Below are 23506 nucleotides of genomic sequence, written 5' to 3'. Positions count from 1 at the left end.
TGAAGATGCTTATAGCCGTTCTGACATTCAAGTTTTTTTCAGAGAAAAAACTCGATTCGACTTTTCAAGTGTATTCGTTCAAGTTTGACCGTTGAATTTTTTCTTAAATAACCTTCCAATTGAATTTCGAGTGTATTCAAATTTTTATAGTAAAAAAATAATAAAAAAAAATCACATGAATTCAGAATTCGAGCTTAGATAAATGGGCCTCTAAATAAAATATCTTCACAAGAGAAGTGTTTGTTATTATAGGGACAAAAGAAGTGGCAAATGTATGGGGTTTTTTTTCACATTTTTATGCAGCCAAGAGTCATAAAGGGCCACTATCAAGAAAAGGAAAATTACTATAAACTTCATACCATGGAAATAAGACACTTTCTAAATGTGATCAATTGCGAAAATGTAATATAAGCTTCATCACACTAAAATAAGAAGCTAAATATAATCAATTGCAATTTCTGTACCATTTCTGAAATAATCAAGCTTATCTTCACATCCTTACTGTAAGCATCTTGTTTCTTTTCATTCTGTCTTCTTGGAGGAGTTGGGTGTCAGATTTTCATTGACAGATCCAATATATTTTTTAGGTAGGGTGGCTCCCATTTCCATCAGATGTGTTGGATCTTACTTAAGGTGGCCATACACAGGGAGATATGCCCACATTGAGGTGGGCAATATTGGGCTGATCCGATTGTTGGGCCCGAACCTGCCGAACAGATGCAGCAGCCATCCGATGAGGTTTTTTTTACCCTGCCAGACTTTTGGTCAGATATCGATCGGGGAAAGTCGGCAGCTTTCATCTGCCCGTGTATGGGGGCCTTTAGACTGACTCGAGCACAAACAAAACTTTGGCACAAACCCTGCATGTAGAGAGACAGGATTTCCAGAGATATTAAAAATGTGAGCTCTAATACATCTTCTAGGCAAAAGGAGACCCCCCCCCCCAAGGCTGCATTGGACTGAACTGTCATTCAAAATCAGACTCCCAACTCCTGCATGAAGAGAGACAGATGCTGAAATTGGGAGAGCAAAGATTAACTTGATTTCAGAAATGAGTCAATATTTGTAATTAATTATATTTAGAAAATGTCTTATTTAGCACAATAAAGCTTATATTAAATTTAATTTTCTGATAGTTCCCCTTTAAGGAAAGCTTTGTAGCTTGCCAAAATCTTCTTCGTGTGACAGAATTGTGGACTCGATGCCAATGAATTGGCTGCGCAATAAGGTGGCAAGGAGGGAGGGGGGAATGTGAGGATTGCAGTTGCAACTAGAAAGCTCTGAATGGAAAGTGAAAGCAATTGCCTGCCCCACCTTTATGCCTAAGGCAGGACAGACAATATATGATTGACATCTGAGATTTTTAAATCCATATATGGGTTTTTTGGGTTTCATGTTTGATTTGAAAAGGGTTTTTATTATACAGCTTTTTATGTCTGGGTGACAGGTCCCCTTTAAAATGTGCATGTGAATGTTGCAAAATGGTTTCCGATGACTAAATTTTGGGTTTGTGATAATGTTTGTATTGTTTGATTCTTTATTCAAAGCTACATCCTCTCTATAGTGATAACCATGGAAAGCAAACACTGCACATTTTGCAAAATTGTATATTCTGATGCTGCCACATGAAAAATTCTATGTTAAAATAGTATATCATTGCTTCTTTTTACATGTCTACACCACTTTTTACACTGGAGATGTTTTTTTCCTCTGTTAATTCTTTCACACCAGGTCGAAAAAATAATGGAGTAAGTATTGTGTTGAGTACTCCTCTTTTATAATGCTGTCACTAGTATGATGTAGCGATGATTCCAGGAATCTTGAAGCTTTGGTGTAAATGTGTGGCATATTTTTGATATGTAATCTTTGTAATGCACTGCAGAATATGTTTGTACATAATTCTCTGTGGGGCTTACCATCTAATGTGCTTATCAAATCCACCCAGATTATGGTCAATTTTATCAAGATACAATAAACCTGCCTAAATGCTTTTGTAATGTGGGAAGCCATAACACCAATTTATTTTCCACAAAAAATAACATATTTTACCCACGTTTATAAATAGGCCCCAATAGAGTCTATTTAAACCAGTTCTATACTATAACAAAGTAAAAAAAAAGAATCAACTGTGATTTGCCCAGAGAGAGCCTGTATACTTTTTGGTCTATAGAAAATATTGGGGTTTGTAAAATTTTGAATGGCAGATAGGAAAGACAGTGTTAAATAGACAAAAAGGGCCAAAGACACACAAAAAAGAAACAATAAGAAAAAATAATAGAACAATAGCTTGTTTTACTTTGGGGTTTGATGTGACCACTGTCACTTAAGATAATGAACTTTTAATTCTTTACTCTCTTCACCCATCATTCTTCTAGTGCTCTGTATTTGTCTATTATTATCAATTTTTCAAGTGGTCTTCGTTTTTTATAGTTTATAAATCAACTGCCTCACTCTTACAGATTTCAAATGGGGGTTACTGACCCCAGCAGTCAAAAAAACTGTGGCTCTGAAAGGCTACAGTTCTATTGTTATTGCTGCTTTTTATTACTTCTCTTTCTATTTTCTCCCCATTATTCATATTCCAATTTCTCATTAAAGCCACTCCCTGGTTGCTAGGGTATATTACACCCTTGCAACAAGATATCTGCTGAAATTATAAACTGCAGAGCTGCTGAAAAGAATAAATAAAAAATGAAGACCAACTGCAGAATGTCTGACATCATACTAAAAATCTACATCATACTTAAAATTAAGTTAATGGGTGAACTACATCTTTAACAAACATGTGAAGAGGTTTGTCAAATGAAGTGTCAGCTGGGTGATTTCTGCTACAATGTTTAAAGGAAAACTATACCCCCAAAATGAACACTTAAGCAACAGATAGTTCATATCATATTAAGTGGCATATTTAAGAATCTTAGCAAACTGGAATATATAATAAAGTAAATATTGCCCTTTTACATCTCTTGCCTTGAGCCACCATTTTGTGATGGTCTGTGTGCTGTCTCAGAGATCACCTGACCAGAAATACTTCAACTCTAACTGTAACAGGAAGAAGTGTGGAAGCAAAAGACATGACTCTGTCTGTTAATTGGCTCATGTGACCTAACATGTATAGTTTGTTGGTATGTTTGTGAGTACAGTGAATCCTACGATCCCAGGGGGCGGCCCTTATTTTTTTAAAATCGCAATTTTCTATTTATGATTACCCAATGGCACATACTACTAGAAAAGTATATTATTATGAAAATGGTTTATTTACACGAAGCAGGATTTTACATATGAGCTGTTTTATGCAATATCTTTTTATAGAGACCTACATTGTTTGGGGGGTATAGTTTTTCTTTAATATTTGCTACAAATGGTATTGGCTGCCTTCACCCCATCTGTCAGTCCTTATGCCATGGGAACAATAATACGGACACTTTACCACATGAACAAAGGTTTTGAAATGGGGGCTGCTCCCTTATTCAGGCAAGAATTGAAACCTTACTTAGATTTTGGTTGTAATGCAATTTTTGACCAAATATACACACAGGGGAGTATTTTTACCTTTCTACTTTTAATGTAATGGCACACAAACCTGTCTGGCAGTTTGAGCACCGTATTTTTAATGTGGCTATTTACCCCTTGTTCAACATGAGTTTAGTGAGTAAGGCTTGTGTTAAAAATACTATATCTATGGTTTTTGTTTGAGTTTAAAAGGGTGGTTCCCCTATAGGTTAACCAATTCTAAGCAACTTTCCAATTAGCCTTCATTATTTATTTTTAATAGTTTTTATTTACCTTCTTCTGACTCTTTCTAGTTTTCAAATGGGGGTCACTGTTCCCATCTAAGAATACATTCTCTATAAGGCTATCAATTTATATTTTTACTCCAGTGCATATTCCAGTCTTTTATGCAAATCAATACATGGTTGCTATGGTAATTTGGACCCTAGCAACCAGAGTGATGAAATTGCAAACTGGAGAGCTGCTGAATAAAAAGCTAAATAACTCAACCCACAAATAATAAAAAATTAAAACCAAAATCATTCTCTATGTCATACTAAAAGTTAATTTAAAGGTGAACAATCCCTTTAAAAGGACATACAGGGAAATTGAAGCTACTCCATATTTTTTACTTGTGAGGTAGATCATTCGATTAACAATGCACAGTCCATTGTGAAGGGGTTTCAGCAGGGCATTGGTAATTGAAGTATCCACCTTGCAACAGCCAAACATGTAGTCTCTATTTCCCTGTTTAGCTCAACAGATAACAAACTATAGATTTTTTTGTGCTTAAATTACAGGAATGTCCTGTAGTTCGAAGCTTTATAGATACAGGTATGGATCCAGAATGCTCGGGAATTGGCGTTTTCCAGATAACGGATCTTTCTGTAATTTGGATCTTCCTGCCTTAAGTCTACTATAAAATCATATAAACATTAGATAACCCCAATAGGCTGGTTTTGCCTCCAATAAAGATTAATTATATCTTAGTTTGGATCAAGTGCTAGGTACTGTTTTGTGATTACAGTGAAAAAGGTTATAATTTATTAAAAATTTGGATTATTACGTTAAAACTTAGTCTATGGGAGACTGCCATTCTGTAATTCTGAGCTTTCTGGATAACGGGTGTCCACATAATGGATCCCATACCTGTACCAAGTTTCTCGATAAGCGTTGAGTGATGCAATAAACACACAACTGGCTTGTCCCCTGTTTGAATTGCTTTGAGTGCCGGTACCTATTTCTTCTCTGCAGCTACTTTGAAAGTGCCGTCTTCCTAAGGTCTGTGCACCAGGCAGAACCTTATTTCGAGGAGCCCGGTGTGCACGTGTATTTTTCTCTACCGTACCATTGCTGACAGATTTATCTGGGGTTTTGGTAACAGCCGCAATAACTTTTGAGATATTTGCAATACAATCTCATCTAGAAATTTTCTTTTCTGAATAAGCCCAGATGCTTGCTTACTTCTCCCATATATGTAGCGTACAGTCAAATAAGTACAGAAACAAGCATGTTTTTAAGCTATTTCTCTTTGTTTGTTGCTGCTGCTGTGCCATCCTGTTGGGTGGCACAGTTTGCTCTTCCTGCACGGACTCCAGCTGGATGCATTTGTGTGTATGTGTGTGATTTTTTCTGTGAAGTTAGCCATGTTGTCTGTGCATCTTGTATTCCCTTACCTCTTCTTCTCTCTCCCGCTATTGTGCAGAAAGCTCGTCCAGGAAGACAAAGTCTACTTGGGATGAGAGTAGACAAGAGACCTATGGTAAGCCCAAATTGCCAGTACAGCTTACTGCTGCCTGCATGTGCATTGCTGTGTCTCTAATTCTCTGTGCAGCTGCTTGGCATTTCTGGCAGTGGGATGTTAAAATAATTGGTGGAATGTGGTGGTGCAGGTTTGCACATGTCTGCTTATTCCTAGCAGCCAATCTACATTTACTGGGCAAGCAACGGTTAAAATCTCTCAACCTCTCTTTACTACTTCTGGGCAATATACTATTTAGTACTGCATGTAATTTAAGCCTAGCTTCATGGCATATTCTTCTCTATTTGTCCACTTTTGTGGTTGCAGGGTATTGCCATTTAATTCACCATTTTACTTCCACATCAGTCACCAGCTGGCAGACTGCCGTGTTCACTTTTTTTTACTCAATTATTGGCATTTTAGTTAAAGGGATTCTGTCACAGGAAACCATTCCCCCCCCCCCCAAAAAAAAATACACCAGTTAAGTGTTGCTTCTACACTGAAATCCATTTTTCAAAAGAGGAAACAGATTTTTTTTTATATTTAATTTTGAAATCTGATGTAACTAGATATGTTGTCTGTTTCCCAGGTGCTCTCAGTCATATGACTTTTGTTTTGATAAAGTTCAGTCACTCTTTACTTCTGCACTACAAGTTGGAGTTATATCACTCCTGTCCCTTCCCCCCCAGCAGCCCATCACCAGAACAATGGGAAAGTAACCAGATAGCAGCTCCCTGCTAGATATGAGACTAGCACTGTGTACTAAAAATCCAAGTCCCACAGTTACTTTGAGTAGGAGAAACAATAGCCTGTCAGAAAGCATTTCCATAGTGCAGCACTGGCTCTTTCTGAAAGCACATGACCAGGCAAAATGACCTGAGATGGCTGCCTACTCACCATTATTACAACTAGAAAATACATTTGCTGGTTCAGGAATAACATTTTTTATGGTTGAGTTAATTATTTGCAGTAAAACTAGGTTTTGGATACTGGGGTCAGTGACTCCCATTTGAAAGCCGGAAAAAGGCAGAAAAATGCAATTAATTTAAAGACATGGTAAAAAGGTTAACACAAGGTTAACATACTACCCTTGTAAATGTCAATTCTTGTTGTATATTTGACATTTTAGAAAGTTCTTTATACTTTTCTACAGTGTTGCCTTAAGGAATGACCATAAATAGTAAGTATTAAAGAAAAAACTGTATGTAGTTTCAGTGTTACTTGCTTCAGTTGGGTAGGAATGCTGAACAATCGTACACATATGTAAACTGGCCATCGGAGAGTCTGTCAGCTGCTGGTGTGTAACTACTGCATATAACCTCAACTTACATGTGCAGAACTGGCATTTCCCTCCTCTTAAATACACCCTCCCTATTTGGTTACATAGTTAAATCGGGTTGAAAAAGTCTCTAAGATCAACCCCAAATGAAAACCCAGCATCCATACACACACCCCTCCAAATTTTCACATACATTTTATGTACCCATATCTATACCAACTATAGAGTTTAGTATCACAATAGCCTTTGATATTATGTCTGTCCAAAAAAATCATCCAAGCCATTCTTAAAGGCATTAACTGAATCAGCCATCACAACATCACCCGGCAGTGCATTCCACAACATGACTGTCCTCACTGTGAAGAAGCACCTACGTTGCTTCAAATTAAATTTGGTGCTGCAGCTGTTGTGCCATCGACTAAGCTATATGCTGTGAGCTGCAAAATGTAACAGAACATGGGTCAGACTTGCACTCAGCAATGAAATTGTCTACATGGTGATTACTGTAGAAACAGAACCCCTTTCTGATACTGATATTCTGGTTCAGGTCAGGAAGAACTCCTGTGAACTTATTTACTGTATGTATGCATGTATATTTCAAGGACATTAAAACTACAAAGAAATACAAAAATGGAAGAATCCGTAATACTGGCATTGTCTAATGCTGGGGACACATATAAGAAATTCCAGAAATAATATATATGTGTTTACACTGCAGGACAATCTACTTTAATAAAGTCAATTGAGAGTTGATTCTATTATCAGGTTCTTATCACAAGTACCTTAAGGCACTATTGTACAAGGAATTGTCCAAGACACAGTTAGTGGTACAGGAAATTATGTATGAAGTGTATCAAGGGAGGTCATGTCACAAATAAGGTCAGAAAGTAGTAGTTAAACATAATACAGGTATGGAATCTTTTATCCAGATTGCTCAGGATTTGGGGTTTTCCTAGATCTTTCTGTAATTTGGAGCCTGATAAAAAAAAAAAAAACATTAAAACCAATAGAATTGTTTTAACTCCAATAAGGATTAATTATATCTTCGTTAGGATCAAGTACCTAGAACTTTTTAGTTATTACAGAAAAAATGGAAATTATTTAATTAAAATTAATATAATAAAAATATCCAAAGCTGTGATTTGTTGTGTTGATTCTTCCTTCTCTCCTACCTTTGTCCATGCAAAAAATTATATTATGCACCAAGGAATGAACAAGATTTGATGTCCAATTCTTTAAAATTCTAAGTGTATTATAATGTTGAAATTCAACACAAAGTCTATATTGGGCAATTAATCATGACTTCATTAAATTACATTTCAAGGTCAATTAATTTGGTTTATGGTGCTGATACACTGGAACAAATTTAGGTTTGCTGTTAATAAAGGAAATGGGTTTTGATTTTGACTTTAGTTTCCCTAAAGGGATTGTTCACCTTCCAAACACTTTTTCAGTTGAGTTATTTTCAGGTTGTTCTCCAGAAATAAAGACTTTTTCAATTGCTTTCAATTTTTAATTTACCATTTTTCCAAAGTTGAATGTTCCTGTCTCGGGGGATTTCAGTCTGGTAGCTCATTCAGGTGCAGATTCTGAACTTTTACAATTTTGCAATATTTAGTTGATACATTTCTTAGGAGCTTTTTTGGTGTATTGGCAACTATTGTATCAATTCTAACAGCTGCCTTTTAATGAAACACAGGGATTCTGCTCAGCAGGGCTAAAGATAAGAAAAGTTTCCACTAAATGTATCCATTTAGAACAGTTTAGATAGTCGGCGACCCCCCCCCCCCAGAGCTGCTACACTTCAATATTAGAATAACAGTCACACATAGAAAACAGAAAGTAAATGGAAAAAAGTCTTTATATCTGGTGAACTATCTCAAACCAAATGAACTGAAAAAAAGTGTTGTAAGGTGAACTACCCTTTTAAAAAGTTGTATAGCTGAACAAATTTAGGTCAATTCCTATGCTGGCAGTTGCATAAAAGACAAGTTTGCATAGGAAGATGCCATCCCTGCTTTTCATACTAGCTGTAAATGTGTTTGTGTGCTCAGAAAGCATCTGGGCAGTATGTTTGAAGTATTTTTCACTTTGGTAAGGGTCCAATCGAGTAATGGTAGTTGTCCTTATAAATAAATAATACGTTTAATTTCTGGGAATATTAAGGACTGTTGTAGTGTTGTTCAGATACAACAGCTTTGCTTATTCCCCAGTATTCTCCCCCAACCCCTCAAAGCATTCTTATGAAATTCCAGCACTTGAGTTGTGCATCTGCGCAGCTTATGATGATGTACAGTATGACATCATGTGCTGTGATTGCACCAAAAAACAATTTGTATTACGTATTTTTGAGACATTTTCTGCAGCGCTGTACAGTAAACGGGTGTATACATCGAGCACAGTGATTACATACAAAATGCAACATAGCCGAAACAGGAGGTAAAGAGGCCCCTGCTGGAAAGAACTGTATTGGTGGGGATACTGAGATTTGGATGCAACACAGGCTGCATTAGGCTACTGGAATGGAAAGTAGTATTTGCATTAATGCAAAATCAAAAATGTTCTGCTGGAACTCAAGTTGCTTTGTATGCTTTCAATTTGCTTGAGTTGCTGATTTGCAGACGTGTTGTATGAAGTATGTAACATGTTATTTTCTTTTAGTTATTTGTGGGTTTTTTTTAACCACAATACATTGCTTTTTATTTCACTGTAGATATTGCTAAGTAAGAGGATTTATATCACGTTTCTGCCTCAAATCTTCTTTATTATAATGGTTAAACTCTACTTTACTCCCTCATCAACGTTTTCTTGCCTTTTGTCGAATTGCTCCCCTGTATTCCATATCAGTCCTTGCTTCTCTTGCTCTGAATTCTACTACTTCTAGTTCTCCAGTTCATTATTCATTTCTATTCTTTTCCTTCATTTTTTGTTTCTCTATTCAGGTTTAGTTCAGCGCTGTGTGGTAATTCAACGTGATGAAAATGGCTTTGGCCTGACAGTCAGTGGTGATAACCCTGTCTTTGTTCAGTCCGTCAAAGAAGGTAAGTCTTCCTTTTTAACAATTTTTTTGAATTCTAAATATCAAGTTTGTTTGCACTGTTCATACAAATAAACATGCCCTCCAACCCAAAAGCACAAAGAAGCTTTTTTTTTTTTCAGTGCAAATGCTAGCTTTTAATTTATTGTTGATATTGGGTACAAGATGCTGTGGTGCAAAACCTGGCTACTGGCAATTATGTGATATCGGTGCTAACAATTTAGAGCTGTAAGCAGGCACGCCTGGGTGCAGTGCTGCTTTGAGCCATTTCTTCCCATGGCGTTATGTTAATGATCTGTGCCAAAAATGTATTCTAGCCTGCCATAAGTGAGGCAGAAGAGGTTGTATTGACATTTTGTTTGAGAAAACTGCTTTCCGGGGTCATTATTAAAGGAGAAGGAAAGCTGCCAAAGCATTTTATTGCCAATAGATTAGCCACAATAGTGCAAGCTATAACACTATATTTATTCTGCAGAATGCTATACCATACCTGAGTAAACAGCTCTAGACGCTCTCTCTTTGTTTAGGATAGCAGCTGCCATATTAGCTTGGTGTGACATAACCTCCTCCCTGAGTCTCTCCCTGCTCACCCATAGCTCTGCGCTCAGATTACAGCAGGTAGGGAAGAAGGGAGGGAGAGAAGAGCAAACTGAACATGCTCAAAACCCTAGCCCTGGAGGTTTAAGCTGAAAACAGGAAGTCTGATACAGAAGCCCATGTATACACAATAGAAGGAAAGAAATGCAGTGTTTCCTTTAACTGAGGACTCAGATCAGCATTACTTTGAGGGTTTACTGGTGTATTTACATAGACATTTCTGATAAAGCTTACTTAATTTTAGCCTTTCCTTCTCCTTTAACAAAAACAACATCAGGTTAAGGCCTTTCCTATGCTTTCTGTTTAATTGAATAGTTTAATCAGACTACGCATAGAGCACAGAGACCGATCCTTAAAGAGTACATTTTTCAAGATGTCCACGGAACCATGTGCGTTCCTACTGCCACAAAAACCAAACATGAGGGACCATAGTTAAAGGTTTTCAGAAGATCCCATTTATTCCCTTCAACTTTTGGGTTCCATGTGTTTTGTTTTGATGGTAGCTTTGAAGGATATTCTTATACCTAAACAACACCTCATAGATTTAATTTAACCTTTTAATGAAGGTACTTACAATTATTTAAAGGGCTTTGTACCTTTTTAACTTTCCAAACTTAGGCATTGGCATGAACAGCTCACATTGATATAAGGGAAGCTGCTGAATGAAACAATATGGGTAGAAACATCTACCTTTCTCTTTGTACTGACTATTCCTTGTTCTTTAGATGGCGCTGCTATGCGAGCTGGAGTGCAGACTGGGGATCGGATCATCAAGGTAGGAAATGTGTATTGTCTAATTCTATAGCATCACTGGTAAATTGAGAGCTTGCCATACATAAGAGAGCCTTATGCGTTATTTTAGATCTTTGGCTTGTAAATCATTTACAAACAGCGAGGGATACTGCTTAGCAAAGCAGTGGAAAGTCTCTTAAATATTTAAGGTCATTAAGTATTTTCCATGCATTGTCAGCTTTCTTTTTTAAACTATAGGATTGGTTAACTTTGATATTTACATTTACTTATTTTTATAGAGCTCCTTAGCAAACTAAAAACAAAATAGACAAACCTTTCTAAAAAAAATTACTGATTGATGGGCTAGATACCCATGGTACAACAGCCCTATGACCGAGATGACTGTGCATGCTCTTTCTGCTTCTAACAAATAATTTCTTCCTGGAAGATGTATATAAACTTACCTGCTTGACCCGCGCCCGCCCGCAGTCTAAAGGTTCTCCGTGCATCAAATAGTCTTGTCCCTCTTTCTATTTTCCAAATGTTGGGAGGTATGCTGTAGGGTAATATTTGTAGTACACTGCTCGTCCTTAAATGTAACAAAATATAGATTTCATTTGAAACAGTAGGCAGAGCACAGTTTTAGTACAAGCATGTATATTTTTCTTTTATCTAGGTTAATGGCACTCTGGTCACACACTCCAATCATTTAGAAGTCGTCAAGCTCATAAAGTGTGAGTATTCTTTGTTGTATTGTTGTAAAAAACTGAAAGCAGTGCCACAAATTCTATTTGATTATACATTCTCAAAAGCACTACCAGGGCCGGATCTAGGGGTAGGCAGAAGAGGCAGCTGCCTAGGGCGCAATGTTTAGGGGGCGCTGGGCAGCTACCTCTTCTGCCTACCCCTAGACCGGACTCACCTGGAATTTAGCGTAGGCTATGTCCCCCTGATATTGCGCATGCACGTGAGCGTCGTTATTGATCAATACTGCATCATTATTGTGCATGCGCGCCAGCGTCGTTACTGAGCATGCGTGTGTGACGGGGGAAGGGAGGGCGGCGAGCTAGCAGCTGGGTTGCCTTGGGCGCCCGGGTTGCCTGACCCGCCTCTGTGCACTACACAGAAATACATTTCAATTTGAATGTGCAAAAAAAAAGAGTTCTATTAATTAAAATATCTACAAAAACATCTTTCATTTGTTGTTATTTCCAAGTTGATCTTGTTGCCAAGAAGGACTTCTTAAAGTACAACATTCATGTTGTGGGTTTGTTAACATTGCAAGTAAAGTATCCTGTTTTTGTTTTTTCTTTAATCACACAGCTGGCTCCTATGTGGCGCTTACAGTACAAGGTCGCCCCCCCGGGTCACCCAACATCCCTTTAACTGATTCTGAGGCCGATGTGCAGAATTCGGTCGCCATAATGCCCCCTCATTCTCCAGTAACCCAAGGACATGGAAAAGGAATTACAAGTCCCATACTTATGGAAGTAAGTGTCCTAGACTTAAAGTTATTCTTTGTGAAAGGAAACTATATATAAGAAATTGGTAATATGTTACAAGCTTTTTCAGAGATAATGGTTATTGTTGTTCTAGATTGTTGGTTATTAATATAGATTGTAAGCCTGTGGGCCAGGCCTTCATTGTCGAATGTATTAATTTGATTGGAAATGATGTACCCTTATGTACTGTGCTTAAGTTTTAAAATCAACAGTTAACCCTTAAAAACAAAGGGGACAGGAAAAGAGTATTGCCCCACAATTGCTTATGGCAAAAAGATATCCGCAAAATAATAATTGTAAAGAGATGGGACCTGTTATCCACAATGCCCGGAACCTGAATAGGGGTCTTTAGATAATTTGGACCATATCTTAAATCGAATTAAAAAAACATTAATTAAAGCCAATAAGATTGTTCTGCCTCCGATAAGAATTAACTGTATTTTATTTTGGATTAAATACAAGGTACTGCTTTATTATTACAGAGCAAAAATACATTTTAAGTATTTGATTAAAATGTGCATATCCCGTGTGTCTGTCACAATAATAATAAAGTGTGGTTTATGTGGAAACCTGCCAACAATAGTGTTACTTTTTTTATGTTGCATTACAATAATCCATTCAGTTTTGTTTTAAGTATAGACACAACTTAAATGCAAGGTCATAGATTGCCAAAAAATACTTGGCTTTTTAAAGGGGTTGTTCACTTATGATTTAACGTTTAGTATGATGTATTGAGTGATATTCTGAGACAAATTGTAATCTAGTAATAAATAATTTATTAATAAAGAAATTGTTTCAATCCATGGAAATCCATTTCAAGCATGACTTTATGCTATTTAAATGAAATTTTGAAGCAGCCCTGTCCTCAAAACTGTAGGAGCAGAAATGAAGAAGGTTTCTTGTCTGGGCACCTTTGAATAAATTACAAGTTACTAGTTCTGTTGTGGCATAAGATGTTAGTTGCACATCTTTTATGGGGATAAATGTCTTGGTTGTCTATAGTATGTTAATATATTAAAGGGGCTGTTCAACTTTCAACACCTTTTTCAGTTCAGATGGTTGGAGATAGTTCACCGGAAATAAAGACGTTTTCCAATTACTTTCTGTTTTCTATGTGTGACAGTGTAAAGTGTAATTTTTCACCTTCTAATGCTGCTCTCTAAATATACGCTCTAAACTGTTCTAAACTGATATATTTAGTTAATTAATTAATTAGTTAATACATTTCTTATCTTTGTCCTTACTGAGCAGCATCTCTAGGTTTCATTACAGGCAGCTGTTAGAATTGATACAATAGTTGTTCCAGAGATGCTGCTAAAAATGTATCAACTAAATGTTGCAAAATTGTATCAGTCTGCAGAAAGGAACTTTAAACTTAGAGTTTGGAAAAACACTAAAATATAAAAAATGATAAATAATTGCAAAAAGTCTTTATTTCTGAAAACTGAAAAAAGTGTTTGGAAGGTGAACAACCCCTTTAATCCTTTTTGGCTATGACTAATTTTGAGTATGCTAGAATGTTTGTAGGTCTTTGTTTGACTTTATTTTGCTTTTTAATTTACAACCTATTATCTCAGGAGGAAAATAACATTGTACATACTCAGATGCTGGATATACTGAAGAAGATGCTCCAGAAAGAACAAGATCAGCTACAGGTAAGTATAACAAAGTATGTTTTGATCATAAACATTCAGCTCTGCCTTTTTTATTTTGACTTTATTGCCTTCTTTCTTCAGCAATTTCAAGAAGAGTTTCATACTACTCCGTCACCGAGGCTTTCTAAGGAGATCCAAGACAGTAAAAAACACATATCCCAGTTGCAAGAACGATTGTCAAAAGCAAGAGGACTTTCACAAGTAAGTAATACTTTCCAAAGTTAACCTTAACACATTTATTTATAAATAAGGTATCTCTTTCAGTTTAATGCTGTGTAAATTTTGTAGGGCTTTTCAAGTTCAAGCATTTCTTATTTACCCTGAAATCATCTTCTAATGCACTTGAAGGAACATTAATATAAGAAGTTTCAGCCCTTCGTATGTGATACATATAGTTTGTGCAATGGTTGCAACTGTGCAATTCAAAATGATGCTGCATAGCTGCACAGTGTTAAAGAATTTTGAAGGAGCCACATCTTTTTATTTCCATAAACCTAGCCTAGCAGCTTCAGTTTGTTAAACAAAATCCCACTAACGGCATTGATTTTCTTCCTTTAACTGTCTGCAGTGTTAAGTAACATATTATGGAGAGAATAATAAAGGATTTGTTTTTTTTCTCTTCTCCTTAGCAGGCCTCTGAATCATTGCAGATCAGTGAGCTAGATGCAGACTCCAGTGACATACTGGGAAGAACAGATTACAGCAGTGGGGATGGATCGCGGCCAAACAGTGACATTGCAGATGTAAGTGCTACATACTTTATACAGATAAGGGATCTGTTGTCCAGAATGCTTTGGAATATTAGGTTTTCTGTTAAAGTAGTTATGTAATATAGAAATTTTTTTATCAAATGTTTGTTCTGGGTTATGTGTTATCAGATAAAAAGCATTGTGATATTCCTAGAGAAAAGCATGAAAGCATACACAATAGAATGTTGTATTACATTTTTGAATTTCAGAGCATTCTGAAAAAGAAATCAGAGATCCTCAATCCTCTGTTTGTACCTGTAGAGAATATTTAACATTAAGGCCTCTTTCTTTTCCTCTCAGCTCTGTAGCATCTTAATCTAAAAAAAAATAATGATTGCTTAGTCTTCTTGTTTCTCTTTCTTTGCCCTAGCAAAAGCATTGTTGAAACTTTCTGAATTTGTGTTGGTGGTATTATGTTTTGCACTGAGAGACTGGTGAGTTACACCACAATTTTTCTTTCCAGAGCCCCCGTAGTGGACAGCGAGACAAGAGCTTCCTGGAGGAAAGTCCAGAGAAAAGTGAGATTCAGGACACGGTATGATTTTTATATTAACAGTAGAAATCACTTTTTTTTCTGTGGTAGACTAGAAGAAAAGGAAATAATTATTCATAAAGGAGTTTCTGGGTAAAATTTAAAATGTAATCATTTTTGTTTCATGAAACATGAATTACTAAAACTACACTAACGCATCAACATACATGATTCCTCAGATTGAGAGGAAACTGTAATAGTCTGACCAGTTTGGACCATAACCTCCTATTCCTTCCCTAAAGCTGGCAGTCACTAAACAAATTTTTGGCAATTCAGATGTTTATCCACCTTTCTTACATGAGCCCAACTGAATGAGCCTGTGTCAGTTTTTTTTCCATAAGATGTAAGATGTAAAGGATAGTAACATCTTTCACATAGTTCATTAAGCAAAAAAATTCCTCCTGTACTACAGGTATGGGATCCATTCCCCGAAAACACGTTATCTAGAAAGCTCCAAATAACGGAAAGGCCATCTCCCATAGATTCCGTTATAAAAATTATTAAAATTTTTTAAAATAATTTATTTTTTCCTCTGTAATAATAAAATAGAACCTTGTACTTGATCCAAACTAAGATATAATTAAGCCTTATTAGAAGCCAAACCAGTCTATTGGGTTTATTTAATGTTTACATGACTTTCTAGTAGACTTAAGGTATGAAGATCCAAATTACGGAAAGATCCCTTATCTGGGAAACCCCGGGTCCCAAGCATTCTGGATAACAGGACCCATATCTGTATTTCTTTTTGCAATAAAAACATTTTGGCTCCTTTTAGCCCACTTAATCATACCTTTACTGCTTGCTTTGTTTTAAAAAAAAAAATGTTTATAAATCATAGGCAAACTGTTAATATTTTAATTTCATCATGAATGAGATGCTTTGCCATATTTCAGTGATTCATTTATATTAACTGTAGCCCCATTTGTTTTTACATCTTATAAAACCCTGTTGCAGTGACTCAATGATATTGATGGCTGGAGACCATAATGGGTTTCTCCAGAACCTTCACTTTTTTTCTGCTGTAGCCACTGAAGTGTTGATTTGGCTTTCTGTTTTGTATCATTGTCATGTTGGAAAGACCAAGTGTGCCCCATATGCCACTTCTGTACTGATGAATAGAAATTTAACCTGCCCATCTCCATGTCCGTTATGCATGGGTAAGCTCTGCTCTGTTGATCCCATTAAATTTTTCTTCTGCCTTGGACCTCAAGCAGTAAGTTTTTAAAGGGAAACTATCGCGAAAATAAAAATGTAATATAAGCTTCAGCATACTGAAATAAGAAACTTTGTAAATACAATCAATTAAATATTCTGCATCATTTCTGAAATCATCAAGTTTGTGTTCACTATTCCTCTCTCCGCATCTGTTTGTTTTTATTCTTTCTTCATGCAGCAGTTCGGTGTCAGATGAATGATCCAATATATCTTATAGGGGGGCTCCCTTTCCTGGCAGAAGTATTAGAGCTCACTCAAATAACTGATTCCAGTACAAACAAAAAACACTGCCTTTTGCACAAATTCTGCATGTAGAGAGACAGGATTTCTGGTGATTTTAATAGTGAGCTCTAATACATCTTCTATGCAAAAGGAAACCCCCCCCCTTATGGGATATATTGGATCATTCATCTGACACCCAACTCCTGAATGAAGAGAGAATGAAGAGAAACACATACTGCAAGAGGGTTAGTAAAGATGAACTTGATTATTTCAGAAGCAGTACAGAATTTTTAATTGATTGTATTTAGAAAGTTTCTTATTTCAGTATGCTGAAGCATATATTAAATTTTCATTTTTGAATGTAATTTTAAGAAGCGTCTGGTAAAATTTTGATTTATAATTCATGCTATTGAGTGAAGGCTTGTACCTTGTTTTGAGTGATGAATTTGTTCCTTATGTGGTTTCAAGGTTCGAGTGTATACGTCTGTGAATGAGCAGGCGTCTATATTCATGTGTGAACTAACACGTGTGTTCAGTCTGCAGATCTGAACTAATTAGCCACTTACCTGTAATACTGGCCCCACCCTGCTGTGGGAAACTCTGGTTACAGACTTCTGTGTTCACTATCATCCAGAGGAAAAGGACTGAACTCTGTGCAAACAGTCCTACCCCAGGTCTATTTTTCAAGAAGCAACAGAAAATGCGAAGTTGTGTCTCAGCAGCCGAACACTGGTGAATTTTCGCTAGCGCTGCTTTGGCTGGGCAAGCATTTCACAGCGAATTTTTGCTAGCGTTCATTTCTGCCTAGCGAAACTTTGCTGGCACACTTACGCTTAGGTTCATTTGAATAAGGTGGGTACCTAAAAGTCATATGGATGTCTTTATTAGTAATGTTGGTGCAAATAGTTGAATGACCAGAAAGACATGAGCCCACAATTTAAACAAATGTGGCATGCCCATCAAATTAGTTTAAAAAATTGTTTACATATAAATCTTTAATAGTTCAGACTTTTGAAGGCAATCTCACTTTAAAAAAAAAAAAAGCATTTTTTACAAATATGATGTCACGGACATAAGATTGAGGAAGATGTAGCTTCGCCTGGTCTCAGTTGGCGAAGTAAACTCTGGCAAAAGAGATAACATTCAGCAAAATTCACACCTTGTTGAGTAACGTCCGTTTGCCAGAGCGAAAAGTCGCATTGCCATTAGGTGTGAACAAACGCTAGCAACAGTTTCATTTGCTAGTGAATTGTCCTCTACGCCTGTTAGTGAATTGCCGATGTCCCTGCGGATGAGATCTCTGGCGAATTGTCTCTAGCGTTGGCCACTTCACACTTTTTGTTCACTTTTTGTTTCACACTTTATTGAATCTGCCCCATAGTCTTGCCTGTTTTCTGGATTGTTACACATAGTAATAACATACTACCTGACAAAGTTAAATGAATGTGTGAATTATACTAGTTGTTTGCTGCTGACCTAGATGCTTTAAAGTCTCTTAATATGCTTATGCAGTGTTAAACTGCAGCAAGTCATTAATGGACTTGTGTTGGTTATTCAGCGTACTACAGTTGGGGGTAGAACTGTTGCTGGACTGTATTGGACTGTATTGGTCTCCTGTGTTTAAGGCTCTTCAGGGATGATAATATTATATGTTTCGTGAGAGCCATCTGTTTAAGGCCGTTGAAAGAAACACTGTATCACTGCAAACCTTTTAGGGACACTTACAGTAAGTGTATACTGTGTTTATCACTACAGACCTTTTACTGTTGGGGCCATTCATTAAATATATACTTTGTAGATCACTACAGGCCCTTTACATTCAGGGACACTTAGTATGATGCCTTATGTAAGATTACTTAGATTGAGCCCTGAGCTACATGTTTTGTCGTGTTTAATAACCATTAGGGCATAATGATATCCTCATTCTATATGGTAAATGTGTAATTTCAACCATTCATCATGGTTTTCCAGTTCTAGCACTGTTAGATTTGTTTTTCTACTGATGAGTGTCGGATGGCATTCTATCTGTGATTATCTTGTTTTTTTCCCTGCACTGTGCTTGTTGAATGTCGTGTCCGTTTTGTTACATTGAAGGGAGTATTTCTGGTTGGGCTCACTCCTTTGACAGTTAACTCTATGCATTTATGGAACTATTGAGTATTTGGTTTTTTTTTTTCTACTAGAATCCAAACAAGAGCATTCCATTTGGTAGTGTTCCTTCCTCACATATGCTTTTGCAAGGAGCACAGTGCATTTAGCTGTTGGTTTATCTCCGTTCTGGGAACTTCTTTCATTATGTTTGATAACTGGGAATCTAGCTCTGTTTTTACTATTGTTAATGCCTGGTTCCCACAGATCTCATTCAGTGAATGCCTCACGTTTGTCTTATTCTTTGTGGAATTTTTGAGAGTCAAGGTATGGAAGTCATGTGTGCCTTACTATAGATCAATCTTAGATTCCGATGTGTTATAGTATTTAGTAACTGTAGGTATTTTCTATTTATCAAATGAGCCTGTAGTGTTTTAAATTGAGTGGATATTATCAGCTCAAACTTTCAAGGATATGTAGACTTTTGATCAAGGCAGTTTGTGCATTTTCAGTTATCTATATAGGACACACACAATGACGTGATGATAAAGCGCTTCATCTGACCAATATTCCAAGATTAATAATCTCATCTTCTCTCCATCATTAGGACTCTCAGTCAAGTATGGGAAGCCCCTCTATTCGCTTCACTCATAATATTATTGGTGCAGAGGATGATGATTTTGATGCTGAGCCAGAGCAGGTAGACTGCGTTTATTTATTTATATATATATATAAATGTGTGTGTATATAATTTTTTTTAAATATTTTTTTGGCACTTTAAGTCTCAGCAGATAAATGGGCAGTGTAGCTGTTTCCAGAGTATGAACCTTTTGAAATCTCACCCTGCTCACTTAGCAGTATTTATACACCATGTGGTCTCCCAGTTTGATCCAGCAGCTCTGGTAAGTCAAGCAGCAATCATACAGGCTTATCTGTAATATTTTTTCCACAGTCTTGATAAACTATTCCTCTTTGTCTTCAGCTGTGTTACCTGTATGCAGACTTATACCAGCAAACAAATTCTAAAGAGTCTCGCAGAGTGTTTATGGAGTTTAACCAATTCTTCTTAGAACGAGCAGCGGTAAGAATAATTCAAAATCTCTTAAAACAACCCAAGCTAGATGCTTGTACTATGCCATTCAATAATATAATGATGGATTAGGTAGCTATGAACTCAGGAAATGGAATAAACAGCACTGAATCACTCTATAAGCAAAGAGTTTTTCAATATATTGCACAGCAGTTTTAAGATAAACATTACCTGGGATTATGTTATTGTTTAATAGTACTAATGCATAGTTCCCCCAGTTCTGCTAGAGGCAATTTTTATCCATTGTTATTAAATGAGCCAAAGTGTGGTGTCCCTGTAATAAATTGTGTTCTTTGTTGATTGCTAAACATAAAATACATAATTGTATGTCTGATGCTTGGTATTTTTGATACTTTTTTTGTTACAGAATCTTAGAGTCCATGTCCCAGATGATGTTGCTCTTGAATTAGGTAAGCTAAGTAGAGAGGAAACCAAATCTTAACACAAAGCATGGCAGAAGAGGGATGTATACACTTTACGTGTATATTTAATTTTTGTGACCAGTCTGTCACCAAAATTAAATATGCACCAGCCTTACTTCCTTTAGCTGAAGAGCATAGGGGCCCTTTTTTTATTTATTTATTTATTTATTTTTTAAAGGTGATAGTTGTTCTGTATGTATTGGAGTAAACATGACATTTCCTGTTTACTTGAAATGGGCAGAGATTATAAACAATTCACATTTTGTACTTGTAATCTGTGCTGGGGGCAATCTAACTTGTGTTTTTACCCAGGTTAGATCGCCAAGTTCTGAATGAAGATTTTCATTCATCCAGGTCATGACCTACATTATCTTGTGGAAGTAAATCTAAAGTAAATGGACTTTGTTTTTTTGAAAATGTTTCACCCCTCCCTCTCATCCAAGGGGCTTCTGAACGCAAAGGCAGACTGTCTATTTGCTTTAGACTTATTTCTACAAGATACTGTAATTTATTGTATTGCTTTTTCAATCCATAACTGTCCATCCCTATTTAGTAACTTTTTTAATTACAGTTTTAAAAACATTTGGTTTTCTGCTTTCAGTAATCATTTTGCAATTACTCTTTTTCTGCCTCTCAGAGAAAAGGAGACCAGAGCTGATTCCAGAGGAGCTACATCGACAATACATCCAGACTATGCAAGAAAGGCTCACTGAGGATGTTAAAAAAAACTTGGAGGATTTTAAGTAAGAATGCCCTTTCCTCTGCATTTTAGGTTACAGCCACGCAGGGCTGATTCTTATCAAAATAAATGTACTGGCCATTATGGCTCATGTGTCTACACTGAAAGCCATCAGCCTTGATGCAGCCACATAGAGTGGATTTCAGCACGGAAATATAAGTATTCATATATTTGAGTGTGTTTGCACCCCTGTCTATGCAGTGCCTTTTGATGCAGAGATAGGAGCCAGTGTAGACCAACAGATTGGCTGACTCAACCCCATCTAGCATTAGCTTTATATGTCCTTTATGCTGCTGCAAACATTTTTAACTCCATCCCTTTTCCTTCCCCAGGCAAAAGCGCAGTATGGGACTGACCCTGGCAGAGGGAGAGCTCTCCAAACTGGACTCAGAGCGATTCAGAGACAGAAATACGATAGAGAAGGAAAGGGCCTGTGCAGAGCAGATACTTCAAAAGATTGAGGAGATTCTGTGAGTAACTGCAGGCAGATAATCTTGAAGAGAAATTATTTATATACAAATTGGCAACATATTCTGTAGCTCTGTACACAGTAGTGATGTGTGGGTCGACAAAAAGTCTACCCACTCTTACCCGCCCATTGCTGATGTCGCGAAAGGAGGAGGGGGCAGGTGCCTGTGCCAGTCAGTGGAGCTACATGAAGAAGCAGATGAGAGAAGAACCACTTTTCCACCTGTTCTCTGATCATCTGCCCCTTGTGCCCGTAGCCTAATGGATAACATTGTATAGCTATGGTAGAATATGGTTGGGTCACTGACAAGATCTTTTAATCGCTTATTTCATTAACTGTTGAGAACATTAAAATGACGTCACTTGTCCACAGTGTGCATGTATTGCTTTGGTTATAACAATCATGCTCAAAAATACCTTATGTGTTGGTTGATTATTACATTTTTCTGTTAAGAAGATATCCTGAAGAACAAGCAAGCTGCAATTCTTTGCTATACATTTCCATTGGCATTGAGTTATATTAAAGGAAAACTATACCCCCCCCCAAAATGAATACTTAAGCAACATTTTATATCATTAAGTGGCATGTTAAAGAATGTTGCCAAACTGGAATATATCGGGTGTAGGTTTGGGCAGACCTCACTGCTCCATTTGCACGTCACAACCTTAGACTGCTGACTTCAAGTTTTATAGGCCTTCGTCTGTCCTGCCCTTTTTTGTGACATCATTGGCGGGTGCCATAGGTCTATAAATAGAGGGTGGCGAATCCAGTGTGGGTTGAGCTTTTCTCAACCCACACATCAATATTCCCCACCAAAGACGGGTTAATCAGCTGGTTTGTCTTGCATTGTATCAACAGTCTGATCCACCAGGGCAGAGAATAGAAAGGGACAGACGAACACTGCTTTCAATAGCAATACGTATACGAAAAAAACATAGAAAAATAGTAAAGTTGCTTAGAATTATCTTTTCTTTTATATTTTATATTAAATATTTTTGATTTGGGTTCCCTTTAAGTAAATATTGCCCTTTCACAACCCTTGCCTTGAGCCACCATTTTGTGATGTTCTGTGTACTGCCTGAGAGATCACCTGACCAGAAATACTTTAACACTAACTGTAACAGGAAGAAGTGTGGAAGCAAAAGACACAACTCTGTTTGTTAATTGACTAATGTGACCTAACATGTATGGTATGTTTGAGTTGTTTGTGTGCACATTGAATCATATAAATTTTCTATTAAGGATTATCCAATGGCACATACTTCTAAAAAAGTATATTGCTATGAAAATGGTTAATTTACATGAAGCAGAGTTTTATATATTTTTTTTATAGAGACCTACATTGTTCGGGGGTATAGTTTTCTGAAAAGAAAAAAAAATTCTTTGTCTTTGCTGCAGAGGCCAGAGAATCATGTATCAAAAATGTAGTTCAATATTCATATGAATATCAAGCAATTCTGATTTCATGTTTAATATTTTGTAAGATGCTTCAGAATGCAAATGACAAACTGATTCTGTGGAAACTTTGTACAAGTTATTTTTTTTTAGCCGGTATTCTCTCCCTTGTTGTTTTTCCATAAAGAAATGTCTCTTATTTTGAATTTTGTAAAACTACAATTACATAATTTTGATGGACAACCTTACTATTGGAAGCTTAGGTGTTACCTAGAAATGAGGTCAATGGCCTTATTTATCAACACTCTGCTAGCATAAATGTCTGGTTTGGAGTCAAGACATAATTACACATTAGAAAATTTTCAAAATGTGTTTCCAAAAGTATGTTCTTTGTGATTAATGAATGAAAATTTGCATGGACTGGTTTTTGTTTTTTTTTTGGCCTCCGTGTAACATATTTTGTGCATATTGGTTATCCTAGTATTTAGAAGATCCTGACACTGATAATTATGATAGTGTGTCTTTATAATTGTACAAATCATACATTTTA

General features: G+C 36.6%; 1 protein-coding gene across 5 annotated transcripts in view; it reads left to right on the top strand.

Moving 5' to 3' along the window:
• Positions 1-23506, top strand: part of arhgef12.L (Rho guanine nucleotide exchange factor 12 L homeolog) — a 112050-nt gene that overhangs the window by 37524 nt on the left and 51020 nt on the right. For 2 of the 5 annotated variants that reach the window (XM_018225768.2, XM_018225769.2), the window contains exons 4-18: positions 5198-5254; positions 9455-9553; positions 10872-10921; positions 11555-11612; positions 12202-12368; positions 13958-14035; positions 14117-14236; positions 14665-14778; positions 15248-15319; positions 19449-19541; positions 19624-19743; positions 19824-19922; positions 20299-20341; positions 20991-21096; positions 21425-21562. In XM_018225768.2, coding sequence (XP_018081257.1) covers positions 5198-5254; positions 9455-9553; positions 10872-10921; positions 11555-11612; positions 12202-12368; positions 13958-14035; positions 14117-14236; positions 14665-14778; positions 15248-15319; positions 19449-19541; positions 19624-19743; positions 19824-19922; positions 20299-20341; positions 20991-21096; positions 21425-21562 — 1414 coding nt within the window. The remainder of the gene's footprint in view (positions 1-5197; positions 5255-9454; positions 9554-10871; positions 10922-11554; positions 11613-12201; positions 12369-13957; positions 14036-14116; positions 14237-14664; positions 14779-15247; positions 15320-19448; positions 19542-19623; positions 19744-19823; positions 19923-20298; positions 20342-20990; positions 21097-21424; positions 21563-23506) is intronic. The other 3 variants (XM_018225770.2, XM_018225772.2, XM_018225771.2) reach the window with 3 other exon arrangements.

The sequence above is a fragment of the Xenopus laevis genome, chromosome 7L (genome assembly GCF_017654675.1).
Source record: "Xenopus laevis strain J_2021 chromosome 7L, Xenopus_laevis_v10.1, whole genome shotgun sequence".
In the NCBI taxonomy this organism is placed as follows: domain Eukaryota; kingdom Metazoa; phylum Chordata; class Amphibia; order Anura; family Pipidae; genus Xenopus; species Xenopus laevis.
Note: the sequence above shows the minus strand (reverse complement) of the source record. Positions and strands in the feature narration are given on the sequence as shown.